Here is a 14,941-nt window from a genome sequence, read left to right as displayed (position 1 = left end):
AAGACATCATTGGCATTGGCTTTCGCTTGTTGTCCTACCTTTGACCCGCTGAAGTTGTTTTTGAATTGGGTGTGCAATTTCCATCAATCATTTTCAGTGTCACTACAAAGAGTGTTAATGAATCTCATGTCTTTCTGTTTGTCAATCACTTTATCATATTCTTCCACTGTTAACAGCCCCAATTTAGTGATATCATTTGGCTGAGGCTCTGGAAATGCTTTGAACCATTCTTCATACATGTCTGCAAAGAAATTTTTATGGTTTTTACTCTTGTCACTCTGCTTTTCAGAGAACTTTCTGTACCATGGTTCAAGCCACTCCTCCTGCTTGGATGTGGTCCATTTACGAGGAGCCATCTATGTTCATGATTTTGGCACAAAGTCATCTAGTGGAGGATGAGATTAACAAGATACATACTATTATGCAGTATTAACATTAATTGATGCATAAATTGACAAGAATTGGGTGTTTAGGCATTTAGACGTTAGAGTGCAATGAAATAAATATCAAAGTAAAAATTTGAGACCAATGTCCCACACATGGACTTGTATGACTACACAATTAGATTGCCTAAAGCCTCATCATAGACAATCAGTAGTAGTAAATATATTGTCTACTCAGCTGGAGGGGTATCCTAAAGGTTCTGAAATAGAGATTGTTTTTGTGCATACTACTCTCTTAGATCCATGTCCTGGACTATCACACAGGAGAATAAATCCTCGAGGGCTGATAGTACCTCTGCAGCCTGGTTAGAGTTATCCTATGCATTAATATACCTTCTACCTATTAAGAACTGATTTGCTCAAATGAAGAGAGGACTGATGTCTGAGGGGCTTGGCCTCAGCTTGTGTGCTGTGCTCCTAATCCAAGTATGGTGCCCTTCATTTTGGATGAAGTATGATGGTGGTTCAACAAAGTCCGAAGGACTTCTGGAGGCTGGCTACTTTAGTAGAGTGCTAGAGGACTTCTGGAGGAGTGCAGGAAACGTCCAGAGGAATATGGGAGAATTCTGGAGGAGTACAGGAAAGTCTAGAGGAGTTTTCACTGTACAGGAAGTAGAGAGACCCTAAGGCAATGCCTCTAGAGGAAAGTGGAGGAGAGACTGCAAGGGATCAAGTCAAAGCAGGATAGAATAGGAAAAGTGGAACTACATCAGGAGGATAGGTCTGGAGGTCTGAGGGTCAGGAGGACAGGAGGACAGGAGGATTGAAGGTCTGGAGGTCTAGATGAGCATAGGACAGGAAGTCCAGACAGACTACCATGGATATAGTTCCGGAGGTATGGTGTACAAATAGGGGCTACATCAGATGCTGTCGGAAGTAAAAACACACAGAAGGACTACACTAGATAGAGTCGGAGAGACAGGGATTGGACCAAAGTCCAGAAAGAGAGTAAGTGCTGGAAAGGCAGAACTCCAGTCTAGGGAATCAATCTCTAGACTTGGAATGGAGACATAGGGGACAAATCCAAAGGTCTGTATTTCCAGCCTAGGGAATCAATTCCTAGACTTGGAAAGGATAGAGCTCAGATGGACTGAAGTCCTAAGTCAAGAAAGAGCAAAGTCTAAGATGATATTCAAACTGAGGAAACTCTAGGAATTGTACAGGGGTTTATATACTGGAGGACATATGAGAGGATCAGTAAGCAAAGGACTAGGACTATGTATGAGCATGTGGAAACACATTAGTAAGTGAGATGAAACATAAGTAAATGAACTCGGAGATAAACAGAGTACAAGGATCAATGAGCAAGATAGTAACAGAGATAACTGAAGTCCAGAGTCAAGGGGATTACCATAAGGGGATAGACACTGATTTAAGGTTTGGGCTCAGATATAAAGTCTAGGTCGGATCTGGAGATCCATTTCTTTCATGTTTTATTTTAAATCTATTTAGCATATCTTACACATTTTCTTTTCAATATATTTTCCATTGCTTTCACATTATATTTTGAATATATTTAATCTTGCTATCACACCTTATCTTTTATATGTTTAGAATATCTTTCACTTATCATTTTTAATACATGTTGGCACAGATATACATATTTCAAATTGATGTATGATGCAATTTTAAATGTACTTGGCAATTATATGCTAAACACACTTCATACATACATGATAAAGATACAGTAACCAAACATCAATATAAATTTAGAAATGTACTTGAACAAATCCATGACATCATCCATGATACAACCACCCCCACTTGACTTGGTTCAGGACCCAAGAATTTTGAAGAGGCATCTGCTAGAACAATTAAGGCAGATGAGTGGTGATCCTTTACCATGATCTATCTTTCCATTGCCCTCATGAGCTTGTGGGGAGCTAACACCTTGCATTCTTCTGATGAACATGCTGTTTGCCTTAGAACTATTCTCAAACACACTATGGAATTAGCCTGTGCAGTGTATCTTGCTTATGTATAACAATGATGGCAAGAAGGGCTTAAGCCTATCACTCACATATCACTGCATATGTTGGAGAGTTACTGAAAATTCATCCCACCTTCTCTCTGCAACCAAATCACCATGCATCTTGCCACATACATGTATATGACTATCTGCTCCTATTCGGGCCCACCCACTTGTAGTGGTGTTTTCCTTTTAAATATCTGATTGGAATTTTACAACACCTTCTAGTGAATCACAAATTTGGTATGTCCTTGTCAAAACATGAATGAGAAAGTTGGACTTACAGTGGCTCAAAAAACTGTCCGCATGTTTTGACATTTTTCACTATCTATGATATTGTGTGAGAATGAACAAATTCCTCAAGGACATACTTATACCACATTGTAGTATGGCTTCAGGGCTTTTATTTGAGCCCTACACCGTGGGAATCGGCGGAGATATGGTGGAGATATAAGGCTTATAAAATGATGACTCATGTGGACAGTTTTTTTGAGTGTATATTAAAACTATATAAATCATTATTTATGACACCATAAAAATCATGCGACTATTATATAAATTATAAAGTGGTGTCATTATGTTATTTTATGACTATATCTAACTATATAAACCAGAATATCTCATGTATCATAGTCATAATCACCATGAAAGCCATCTCCTCTGCTCAAAGAGATAATATCCTCTCTCTGTCTTATGCTGGCCTCTCTGCTCGCCAAATTTCCTCTAGAACTGGAATATGCAAGTCCACTGTGGCCAAGTTCATCAAAGAAAGCCACCCAGACAAGGAAAACTCTTGTGGAGGACGTCCATCCAAGCTTACCTCTACTGACAAAAGGGCTATTATCCAACATATCACTACAGGAAAGGCTGATAATGCTGTCCAAGCCACCCATTATATCAATTCCACCATCACTACCCCTGTCTCTTCACAAACTGTGAGGAATGTTCTCAAGGCAGCTCATCTCAAGGCAGTAACAAAGAAGAAAAAGCCTCTTCTCTCCATCAAACATAGGCAGAGAAGACTAGCCTTTGCCTTAGCTCATCAACACTGGACTGTAGAGGACTGGAAGCATGTTATATGGTCAGATGAGACCAAAATCAATAGGATTGGGTCAGATGGGAAGGTGTATGTATGGAAAAAGAAGGGAGATGGCCTAACAGACAGAGAGGTTAATGGGACTGTCAAGTTTGGAGGAGGTTCTTTAATGGTATGGGGCTGTATGGGATGGAATGGTGTGGGAATGCTTGCTGAGGTTGAGGGGAAGATGAATGCTGAGCAGTATGTGGACATTTTAAATGACCACTTGCTGCCTAGCTTGGCAGAATCAGGGATTGATGAAGAAGATATCATTTTCCAACAGGATAATGATCCCAAGCACACATCCAGAAGAGCTAGGGAATGGTTTGAAGAACATAACATCAATGTTCTTGACTGGCCAGCACAGTCTCCTGATGTCAATGTCATTGAACATCTCTGGGGAACACTCAAGAAAAAGCTTCAAGCCTATGAAAACCCCCCTAAAGGAGTATGGGAGCTTTGGGAGAGAGTAGCAGTGGAATGGGGGAAGATCACAGCTGAGGATTGCCAGAAATTAATTGAGAGTATGCCTAGAAGGATAGAGGCAGTAATTAAAGCCAAGGGAGGTCATACAAAATACTAGAATACCTGGTTATTACTGTAAAATACTTGAGTCAAAAAACTGTCCGCATGAGTCACCATTTTGTGAGCCTTGTATCTCCACCATATCTCCACCGATTCCCACGGTGTAGGGCTCAAATGAAAGCCCTGAAGCCATACTACAATGTGGTATAAGCATGTTTTTGAGGCATTTGTTTGTTCTCACACAATATTATAGATAGTGAAAAATGCCAAAACATACGGACGGTTTTTTTGAGCCACTGTATGATCTTTTAGGGGAGCTTGGAAACACAATACTTCTTTCATATATCAAAGCTACAAGAATTAACTGTTGGCTTGCTGGAACAGACTGTTCACCTGCTATTCAAGAGTGTGGGGTCCTGTTTGATCAAGCCTTTAACCCCCAAAGCACTATGAATTCTATCCACAAGCTTGCCAAAGATCCTATAAATAATGTCATCCAGGTTGCTAACTGTGCAATGAGTAGTACAGTGCCTGAAGAACTGTATACCCTCCTTAGATAATGAACGACAGTATTACATGCTATACTCAAGTTTAATAGTGTTATTTATAGTAGAGTATATATACACTTGGGAAACAGCCAAATTTTCTTCTACCTTCGCAGAGATCAGTGTGATGAACAAGTTTTGGCTGGGCTGTAGGTAAAAGCACCAAACCAAAATATATGAGTCTCCTGCTCTGCCTAGCTGCTACTCCTGCTAGCAAGAACGTTTGACCCTAAAGGATCTCTGACTAGGCTCAGGCTCAAGGAAAGAGAGTGGAGAAGGTACTCCAAGTCAAGGTAAGAAAACTATGTTCCAGGAGCTATCTGGTGAGCTGAGAAGCTACAACTAGGAAAGCTACAACTAGAGGATGCTACTGAATAACCCAAGTGAATAGGGAGCAACCAAAGAACTGGAAACAAGGGAAACTAGGTAAAGAGTGAAGTGATTGTGTAAGCAGTAAAAGTGCGAACCTAATCTAAGGAAAGTGTCAATAGGACCTGCATAGTGAAAACTACCTTTGTAAGGCTACAGAAAGTTTGAACACCATATCTTATGGAGGCTTTGCATACTGACTGTCTCCAGTCAGCCACTCAATATAAGAATCAGGCCAGGAAATCTGTAAGCAGTGAAGATCTCCAGTCAGAATCACCTTCTCCAAACGCTTGATCTCTCCAATAAGTCTAGCAAGGAGCCCATCTTCTCTCTCATTAATCTCCTGCAGGATCTGGCTGACAATGGGCTGAAGAATAGGATGCAAGGTAGCCTCAGTCAAGGGTTCAGAGTCAGGGGATGGCAGAGGAGTGGGTGCAGGAGTAGTAGGGAGTGGTGTGGGAGTGTCCACAGTGAGAAGGGAGAGAGGATGGACAGATGGTAGAGGTGCTGAGGGGTGGAGTGAAGTACGAGCATGAGCAGCACAAATACAACGTCCAGCACGACAAGTCTTCTTCCTAGGTATAGGAGGGGAGTGGGATGAGGTACAGTAGGTATAAGAGTGGTAGCAAGCACAAGGAGTAGCTGTATGCAAAAGGGTGGCAGTCCACATAGCAAAAGTTCAGAAAAGTATGTAAAAGTGACAAAAGTGCGAAAATAAAGATTGCAAGTCAGGGGATGGACAGATCAAGGAGTGGATAGAATGAGTGGATAGCTGCGTTCAAGAGCTTCAAAATGAGTATAGGGTTTCCATGGTTCCAATGAGAGGATGGCTGGAGAAAAATGCAAAAGTGTAAGTGTAAAAGTGCGAAAATGAGGTAGGAGGAGGGGGGTAGGTATAGGAAAGGAAAGGCTGTTCAGATCAGGGAGTTTAATGGGTCATAAGACAGGACTACTAAGGGATGATAGACCACCAAAAAAGCGAAAAGAGACAGGCCTTGGTACTCCCAGGAAAACCTTATCTCTCCTAAACCTCTCAAAAACACAAAAATATGAATATCTCAATAACCTCTGCTCCAAATTGGACAAGTGAGGTGTCCTAGAAAAGCCCTGAATGAGGAAAATATAGCCCCAGAAATGCGAGAGGTCCTGTCAAAAAATGCGTGGGAAAAAACACTTATCAATGTGGAGGGGGGAGGAGAAGGTGATGAAAACAAGGGAATGAGTGACTGTAGTTGGTAAGGGGTAGAGGATATTGCGGAATGGGATGGAGGAGACACCCCTGGGTGAGCACAGAGAACCTAGAACAAGAGACCCTCATGGTGGGCTCCACTTGTGGTGAACACAAGATGACTGGCCTCGGGGAAACTAGCCAAAATAATTGTGAATCTATTCTCTGCCTAGCTGCTACACTTGTAAGCAAGAATGTTTGACCCTAAAGGGGACTGCTACTGAGAACGGCTATGAATCTATAGGAAGTAGAGATGTGGGAATGTAGATAGGGGTGGACCAGACGTGCAGGAACAGGTCCAAAGGTTTCCGAAGCGTGGGAACAGCCGAAGCAGACGGAAATAGCATGAGAACTCGGCCAATGCAAAGCGGACAAGTAAGGAAAGTGATAAGGAAGGACTAGGTTTCAAGGGATTGAATTGCAAGGTCAAGGAAAGACTAGGCAAGATGTCTGAGTATCAGGTAACCAATAGGGGCTAAGAGCCCGTTCAGCAACCAACATTTGCCCATGTTTGATACAAATGAACAAAATGTGATGAGAACAGCATTGAAGCTGATGTGATGGAGTTTTAATGGTCAGCCTACAATAAGTGCATGTATCTCTGTCATATGATAAGGAGCTATATAGCTATGGATCCAAGACTCACACACCCGCCATTTGCTAACCCTTCTAACCCTTTTTTTCTACAGAGACCTCTCGTGACCCCACCAGTTCAACCTGCAGATCAGACTCGCCCCCACCAGGCTGATTTAACATGACAAGCTGCAGTTCGCCAACATATTCTGCCCTATGTAGCGCTATGTAGCGCTTCTACTCAATATACTGCTTGTTGCCTCAGCGCAATTCCTCCTGCTGCAGATTCAAGATGTCAGTGGCCCTGAGCCCTACCATACATCAGCCCTGACAGGGCAAGAATGGGTTATGGAATTGATTGAAGGGCATCCAGAATGCATCCGCTGTGAGCTTGGCATCAATGTCCACGTCTTTGCGAGCTTAGTTGATGACCTTCGTGGCCTCGGATTCACGCTACATTTTGCTGGAAGAACAGCTAGCCATTTTTCTGTACACCTGTGTGACAGGATTGACTGTTAGACATGTCGCAGAACGATTCCAGTGCTCGAACACTACTATTTCTAAGTTTGTGATTTCGTATATGTCTCACACTTCAGCTTATTCCGTCCCATAGATATTTCCGGAAGATGCTAGATATATTCGCCTCCCATCCCTTCTACACCACTCATGTTCACCTTCCTCCTGCTGATGCACCTGTCACCTGTGCAATTCGTGACAGTCCGAAACGATGGCCATACTTCCAGGATGCTATCAGAGCTATCAATGGTAGCCACATTCATGCATTCCCTCCCTCAGCCACACGTCACCTGTACTACAACCAAAAAGGATTTGTCTCTCAAAATTGTCTCTTTGTTTGCGACTTCAACCTCAATTGTACGTTTGTACTAACTGGATGGGAGGAATCTGCGATGGATGCGCAGCTCTGGGATCAAGCTCACAATGACAGTTTAAAAATTCCACCAGGAAAGTATCTCCTCGCAGACCTAGGCTTTCCCTCATGCCAACAACTGTTGGTCCCTTATCATGGTGTCTGTTACCACCTTGCTGAATGGGGTCGTGCTTCTGTCAGGTAAGACTTACAGCTCTCTTTTGCAGTCCAGCTCATCCAATGAATGTTTTAGGCCTCTCAACAAGGAAGAACTATTTAATCTTTGTCATGTGTCTGCTTGTAACATTATTGAACATATTTTCGGTGTGGTGAAGCGGCGCTTTCGCATACTCTTAGTATCCCCAGAATACAAAATCACTATTCAAGCTTGCATTCCTACAGTGCTCTGCGCTCTTCATAACTATATACGCGCCCATGACCCAAATGAAGGGCCTCTGCCTCAGAGAGCCATCTTCAATGACAACCCCACCATTCAAGTACAACCAGATGACACACGTGATGATGATCAATCCAGTCATAATTCAATCGCCAATGATGCAGATGCAAATGTGTTTCATGATCACATGGCCACGGAGATGTGGGGAGACTATCAGAGGATTTTACAGAGCACAATTTAGAAGATGTTTTTCATCAGTTGGACATAGACGAAGAACCGGTAGGAGGAGGAAGACGTAGATGAGTACTATGGGAGTGAGGATGATGCTGACAATGATCTTTAATTTCACAATGTACTCTAGTGTACATTGTGCTACAACAAAAACGAAGATGATGCACTGCATATAACAATGCTGATGAAAACGAAGGAAAAGTGCAACCGGCACGGAAATTACAGCGCGCCAAAGTCCCCCCTGAGAGCCTGATGGATAACAGATCGTAAGTAAGGCAGGCGATTCTCAGGCCTACTGGACACATAAGTGGCGCATGTCGATGGGCTCCTTCCAAAGACAATCATGAGTATGACCTTGTCCTCTGGTGTGATTTCTTCATTGTCTTGCATTATGGCCAAAGCCTGCGATCTCTCATCTGCCACCCAACTTTCATCCGTGTTGGTCATCGACTTTGACAGACTGTCTGTCAGGTGGTTTATGGCACTTTGAAGGTTCATAAATGCCGCGGTATTGCCAGCCACCTCCATGGCAGCCTTGGAATTGCATTGACTAGCAACACGCGACATGGTGCTGCCGCCATGTGCCGAAAGCTTCGGCTTCTTCTCAGAGCTGGCAGAATCTACATGAGACATGGAAGATTGGGTGATGTTACCAGAGAAGAGCATGTCGGAATGCAAACATTTTCTGGTGCTGGAGGCTGATACTGAAGATGGGGGAGGAGGCATGTTCATGGAACTGCCGCTGACAATTCCAATGTTAGTGGATGGGAGGGCAGACATGACCCTATCCCATCCAAAGCCATCTGCATGCGCCGGGCTAACAGGATATGTTGTGAGGAGGAGGGGGCACACAAATAGCAAGACCCATAGCATTGCTGCCCACCTCAGTACTAGCAGCGCTAGGTGCTGATCAACTGGCCATGGTGCTGGCAGATGTGCTGGCAGATGCACTGGCAGATGTGACAACTGCTGGTGACTGTGTGGCTAATGAAGCCAGGTTATAGGCAGCAGCACCCACAGCACCACTCCCATTTGGCAGGATCTCCTCCATCTTGGGGAAGAATTTCCATCTGGAGTTCCTGAATAATTTCATTGCCTAAAAACAGGTAAGTAGCCAGAAACCAAAGTGATACGTGTACACACCTTGTTGCTGTTGGACTCAAGGAACTGATTCCACTGAGTTTCTGCCACTCCCCCCACAATGTTCGCGCTGGACTCGTTATCCCAGTGGCATCCAGATCTGTTGCAATATCTGTTAATGGTGCTGTGGATATTTTTGAGCTATATAATAGGATCGCGATTAGTGATGGCGAGTGCTGATCTGAGTATGACACATACATATTGCCATTTACCCTTGCAATGTCCCCCTGTCTTGGTTGGGCCATGTGTTGTAAACTGTGTGATCACTCTTGCAGCCTGGTTGAAGACATTGTTCTTGAATCCTCCTCCTGTGACCTTTGCTTTTTCAGAGATCAGATGATCCAGGAAAGCGAAGATCTCGTTATCATTCCATTGAGTGTTGGGTGGCCTCTCTGAGGCCATTGGTGAAGTAATACAGAAAAGTTTAACCTGGGCACAGATTATGATGGCAGATACAGTCGCAAAGATGTGTTGTCGCTGCTGTTGACTGATTTGATGCTTAGGAGTAGAAAGACTGGTCATAGTCAGAAGGAGAGATTATTAAACTCCGTCACATCGGCTTCGATGCCATTCATCGTCACATTTTGTTCATTTGTATCAAACATGGGCAAATGTCAGTTGCTGAACGGGCTCTAAGAGTGGAACCTAATGGGTGACTACTTCGAAAGTAAAACCTAAGGGAAGGAAATACCACTGAAGGGAAGTAATGTTTAAAGTAGTCACTACAGGCTCTTTATACTAACTAAATCCTCTTGGACTCAGAAAGGATAGGAATAGTAGAAATATGTAAGAACATGTAATAAGACTGAAACACTTGTTACAACACGAGGCAAGTAAAAACTCGTACCTGTGGAGTTTGGATGAACATGGAATTGACACGGGGCTTTCCTAAAATGGGTTCTGACTGGTCTGAAGGCACAGGAACTTGGCCAAAGGTGATCAGAATGTGTGGGAATGGTCCAGACATGTGGGAATAGGCTCAGGTATGCAGGAATGGCTGATGCGGCTGTGCAAAACATTGGACATGAATGGATATGAGGTAGATGCAAGGGAAATGTGATAGGGAGTGATTCTGACCATCCTAAGCATGCAGGGGTGGGAAATGCATCAGACTGCAGTCGGGTTAACTGATAATGGCGCGGGAAATGCGGATTTGCAAGGGTAGAGAAGTGGTGAAAGATGTATGGAAGGTAGTGCCAGGATAGTTTGACCTCTATGTGAAAAAGGGCTTCTGCAAGGCTAGCCCGAGCTTGAACACCACATCAGTTGTTAACTCCTGTTTCCACTAGTATTAAATATATCTATGCTATGCTGACAGGAGAGTTATTATTTGCTGTACAGCGACATCTCCCACTAGATCATCACCACTATACTATTGATCCCTTCTCAATTTATCCTGATTTCCGGCAAAATTGTACTCAACAGACCTCAAAAATTGCTTTAAAATGCCAAGGTTTCATGAGTTGTTAGTCACTTTGCACAATGGAGGGTTTTGCAATGGAGGGTTTCTGACCATCATGCAGTGATTGTATCCTTATCTTGTGACTAAAACTACCTACTGTATACCATTATTAATGTTTCCTCCTGACTTGACTTGTAGATTTCAGTCTATATAAATATATTATTTAATCTCTTGCATTTTTGCAGGTTGGTGAGTGGGCAAAGGGCAAGCAATGATCAGGCAATATATTCAATCTGAAGACAAAACTTGAATGACACAACTTAACACAGCAGTCATGGACCAAACTTCAAGTAATTGTCCCAAACTAAATGTCATAATAAAACTTTAAATTCAAGTGGGCACTTAAATTCTGAATATATATTTTTATTGCTGGTGATGTATGATCAGTGCAAAAATGATTGCCAAGCTTAATATTTTGAATTTCACACAAAACACTGGTGAAATTTGAAGTTATGTATCCATATTTATGTTAGCTTAAATTTGAATGTTTTTTTTTTTACATTCTGGACAACTGTTAAGAACCAGTTTGCTCAAGTGGAGAGAGGACTGATATCCTAGGGGCTTGGCCTCAGCTCATGTGCTATGCCCCTTACCCAAGTATGTGCCCTTCATTTTGAATGAAGTCTGAAGGACTTCCAGAGGAGTGTGGGAAATGTCTGGAGGAATGCAGGAGAGTTCCGGAGGAGTACAGGAAAGTCTAGAGGAGTTTCCACTGCACAGGAAGTAGAGAGATCCCTAGGCAATGCCTCTAGAGGAAACAGAATAGAAGGGAGACTGCAAGAGACAAAGTACAAAGCAGTATAGGGTAGGAAGAGTGGAACTACATCAGGAGAATAGGTTCAGAAGTCTAAAGGTCTGAAGGTCAGGAGGTCAGGAGGACTGAAGGTCTGGAAGTCTGAATAGGATATAGTTCCAGAGGTACAGAGTAGAAATAGAGGCTACATTGGACGTGGTCCAATGTAGAAACAAATAGAGATGGACTACACTAGGTAGAGTCAGAGAGACAGGGATTGGACCAAAGTCCAGAAAGAGAGTAAGTGCCAGAAAGGCAAAACTCGGGTCTCGGGAATCAATCTCTAGACTCAGAACAGAGACATAGGAGACAAGTCTGAAGGTCTGGATTTCCAGCCTAGGGAATCCATCCCTAGGGCTGATGGAAAGGACAGAACTCAGATGGACCAAAGCCCAGAAGAAGATTGGACAAGAAAGGAGCAAGTCTAAGATGATATTCAAACTGAGAAAAGTACAGGAGTTGTACAGGGGTATCACCAGCACCCCTGCTTTAACTGGATCACGGACTTCAAGTCGGCCTCAGCAGAATCACAGCGAAATTCGCGATCATTCTTTTCATCTGTATCGCCACCCATCCTCTTTTCAAGAGTGTCACTTTTTGATCACATGTTGGGCAGTTCCAATTGTGACGATTTATCAGAAGATACGAGAAATGGCAAGGTAGGACCCTCTTGTTTCAAACCTTGCATAATTCTCATCATATGGATCACAAATATAGCCAGATGATGTGTTTTTGACGCATTTGGATAGGCTTGGCCTGAGAGTTTTCCGCTTGGTTGTCCATTTAAAGGAAGCAGTCAGTGAACGTCAATGCATGCGCCTCTTTACATCATACTGGGAACTGGAAGAAAGCGCCAGATGAAACACATTATGCGATCTCTTGTATCGCGAAGCGCAAGTGGAGTTCGCTCATGCAGAGCAAGAATCATGAGTGTTGTTGAATGCACTCCTTGAAAAGCATCCACCGTCTGTTGGTGTCACAGGCACCCAATATCTCACTACAATCTGTGCCCACAACAAGGCTTCTCTCTGGCAGGCTGACGCTCAACTTGATCTTTTAGCAGATTGTGTCAAGAGCAATGGGATGACCAGGTCGTCCTTTGATGAGGACCGCTTTGCTAATGATGTTAGTGTTTCTCTTAAATAATAACAGCTGACTGACATATTTTCAGGTATATTCATAAGGACGCTCACCATATGTCTTGTTAGTGCAATGGGAGAATGAGATTGTATGATCAGTCGGATTCGCACGACTCTTGTTCGAAACGGGGCTTGGCAGACCTAATCAAATTGATAAACAAAGCTTCTGATCAAAATCCATGACGCACTGGCATAGATAACATCAATTTCACCCAGCTTGGGCATCAGGGGTAGGGGCCTCTTATCTCCCAGAGATTGGAGGGGGACGGGATTTGTCCTCTCTGCGACATCAATGGTGTGCTGAAGGCATAAGTGCAGGCATTGATTGTATACCACCACATTAGGCATTTTGGCAGCTTGTATTTCAGACGCTCTCATAGAAAGTCATACAATGCTCTTGCAAAACTTGTGCGTCAACGAGCCCTCCACCTCAGTTGCGCTGGTGGAATCATGCTGTGTAACATTCTCCTTGCTCACTTCCCATTCTTGGAATCATACACGCTTTCAGTTCACTTTCTCTTGCAACTCTGATATGTGGATCTGCTGCAACAACTTTGTACATGGGTGTTCATTGATGTCACCTCGTCATATGAAAGAAAAACTGATTGGATTGGATTTGAGGGGTCTGGACCTCTGTGACATTGATCCAATGAGTGTTTTTGAGTGAAGCATGTATCAATATAAGTATGTATATCAGGTCCATCATATGCTTTAGAATTATTTTAGTTACTGATATTAAAGCAACTTACTTAAGATAAAGGGTTCCATTTTTTTTGCTAACTATTCAAGCCAAAATAAATCAGACAACAAGACCTTAGATAGTCACTTAGATGTGCTATTTTCTTATTGGATGGCATTGGAAGTGGGTGGTAATTTCTAATGAGATTCAACAAGTGATCTTCAGTACTCATGAAAAAAAAGTACAGAGTATTAATAATAGGCCTTACTAAATTGACAACAACAACTATCCTACAATGATATTAATTAAGACTGCTACAACTCAATACAAACACTTAACTGACCTTAGTGGTAAGTTGATACCTGCAGCCAACCAAAAAAGACTTCATACCAAGCAGTTGTATTGGAAGTGATGCACAAACAAAGTCTTGACAAGTTCTAGAAGCTGAAAGTCAACAGTAAGGGAAGAGGTGATGGGAGTACAGGCAAAATAACCTTGAGTCAGGAGCTGAAGGGGAGTAGGCACACAAGTGCAGCAATCAATTTGTAATATCTTATTATCTACGATATCATCAACCAATCAATAGATCAGGTAATAAGGAAAACATATAATTGTAAAGTATACAAGTGATCTCAAAAGCCCTATGTCAACAAAAGGACTTACACTGAAAGGCAGAAACCTCATCTCACTGCAGTCCAATTTGATCACAAAGCAAAGTCAATTTGCACAAGAATGCAAGATATGAAGCAATCAAGTTCAGCACTACCACTGACCTTGATCTGACCCAATTTGATAGACATTGTTATCCCCCATGGAGATATATGCGAAGTCACTGACGTGGTAGTTTACTCCCCCATGAGAGAAGCTATCTTGATTGGCTCGTAAATCTGCTAAATTCAATATGCGTTCCTTGTGATCACAAGCAAGGCACTACTTATGGGCATTGCAGAAACTCAGGAGAGTTTGAGTTTCTAAGTCTGAGAGCTGAATGAAACTGGAGTTGAAACTGTTGAACGTAAGTCTGGGTGGTTATACTTAGCATAGTAACATGAAGCACTGCTGTAAGAGCCTGCATACCCAAAGTGAAAATTGTTGTCCTCCTCAAGAGTTGACTCATCTGGCTGGAAACTGTCCTTTGCGAGTTCGTGGACATTACACTTTTGCGAGATAGCTTCAACTTCAACATCACTGCAGTCAGAGAGCATCAAATAAAGCGCATGTGAATGGCCCACTTCTTGGAGCAGTGTCTTCGAGCTATGCATGAACCATTGCGCATGAAACTTTTTGATGCCTTCATTGTCCTCAAAGAAGTACCAAATCAAGCAAAACCTTGGAATGCAAGGCAATCAGAAACCAACAGGGCACACGAGGTCATGACTGACCAATGATTGTTTGCTCATTTGTTTGTCCACTGGGAAGGCTGGCACTTATAGGATGATGCGCGAACGGTATCTTCATCCTCTCTGGGTAAAACCACAATAGCATCCCCAACCTGACATGAA

The 14,941-nt window shown here is 42.8% G+C and overlaps 3 protein-coding genes across 3 annotated transcripts; all 3 read right to left on the bottom strand.

The window, feature by feature from the left end:
- Positions 1-5,107: 5,107 nt before the first annotated feature.
- Positions 5,108-5,599, bottom strand: DFJ58DRAFT_727479 (uncharacterized protein; the record flags this gene model as incomplete). The annotated part of the gene is made up of 1 exon (XM_041385474.1): positions 5,108-5,599. The coding sequence occupies one exon, from the start codon at positions 5,597-5,599 to the stop codon at positions 5,108-5,110; it is 492 nt and encodes a 163-aa protein (XP_041244344.1).
- Positions 5,600-8,445: 2,846 nt separating this feature from the next.
- Positions 8,446-9,768, bottom strand: DFJ58DRAFT_727477 (uncharacterized protein; the record flags this gene model as incomplete). Its single annotated transcript, XM_041385473.1, has 4 exons — positions 8,446-9,125; positions 9,178-9,322; positions 9,370-9,507; positions 9,565-9,768. 4 exons carry the CDS (start codon positions 9,766-9,768, stop codon positions 8,446-8,448), a joined length of 1,167 nt encoding a protein of 388 aa, XP_041244343.1.
- A 3,835-nt stretch (positions 9,769-13,603) lies between these two features.
- Positions 13,604-14,814, bottom strand: DFJ58DRAFT_841089 (uncharacterized protein; the record flags this gene model as incomplete). Its single annotated transcript, XM_041392670.1, has 7 exons — positions 13,604-13,636; positions 13,708-13,729; positions 13,783-13,801; positions 13,934-13,999; positions 14,213-14,304; positions 14,517-14,768; positions 14,807-14,814. 7 exons carry the CDS (start codon positions 14,812-14,814, stop codon positions 13,604-13,606), a joined length of 492 nt encoding a protein of 163 aa, XP_041244342.1.
- Between the last annotated feature and the right edge of the window lie 127 nt (positions 14,815-14,941).

This window comes from Suillus subalutaceus (genome assembly GCF_016647625.1).
Source record: "Suillus subalutaceus strain FC151 chromosome Unknown DFJ58scaffold_47, whole genome shotgun sequence".
Classification (NCBI taxonomy): Eukaryota; Fungi; Basidiomycota; class Agaricomycetes; order Boletales; family Suillaceae; genus Suillus; species Suillus subalutaceus.
The sequence above is the reverse complement of the archived record's forward strand: the minus strand, read 5'-3'. Positions and strand labels throughout refer to the sequence as shown.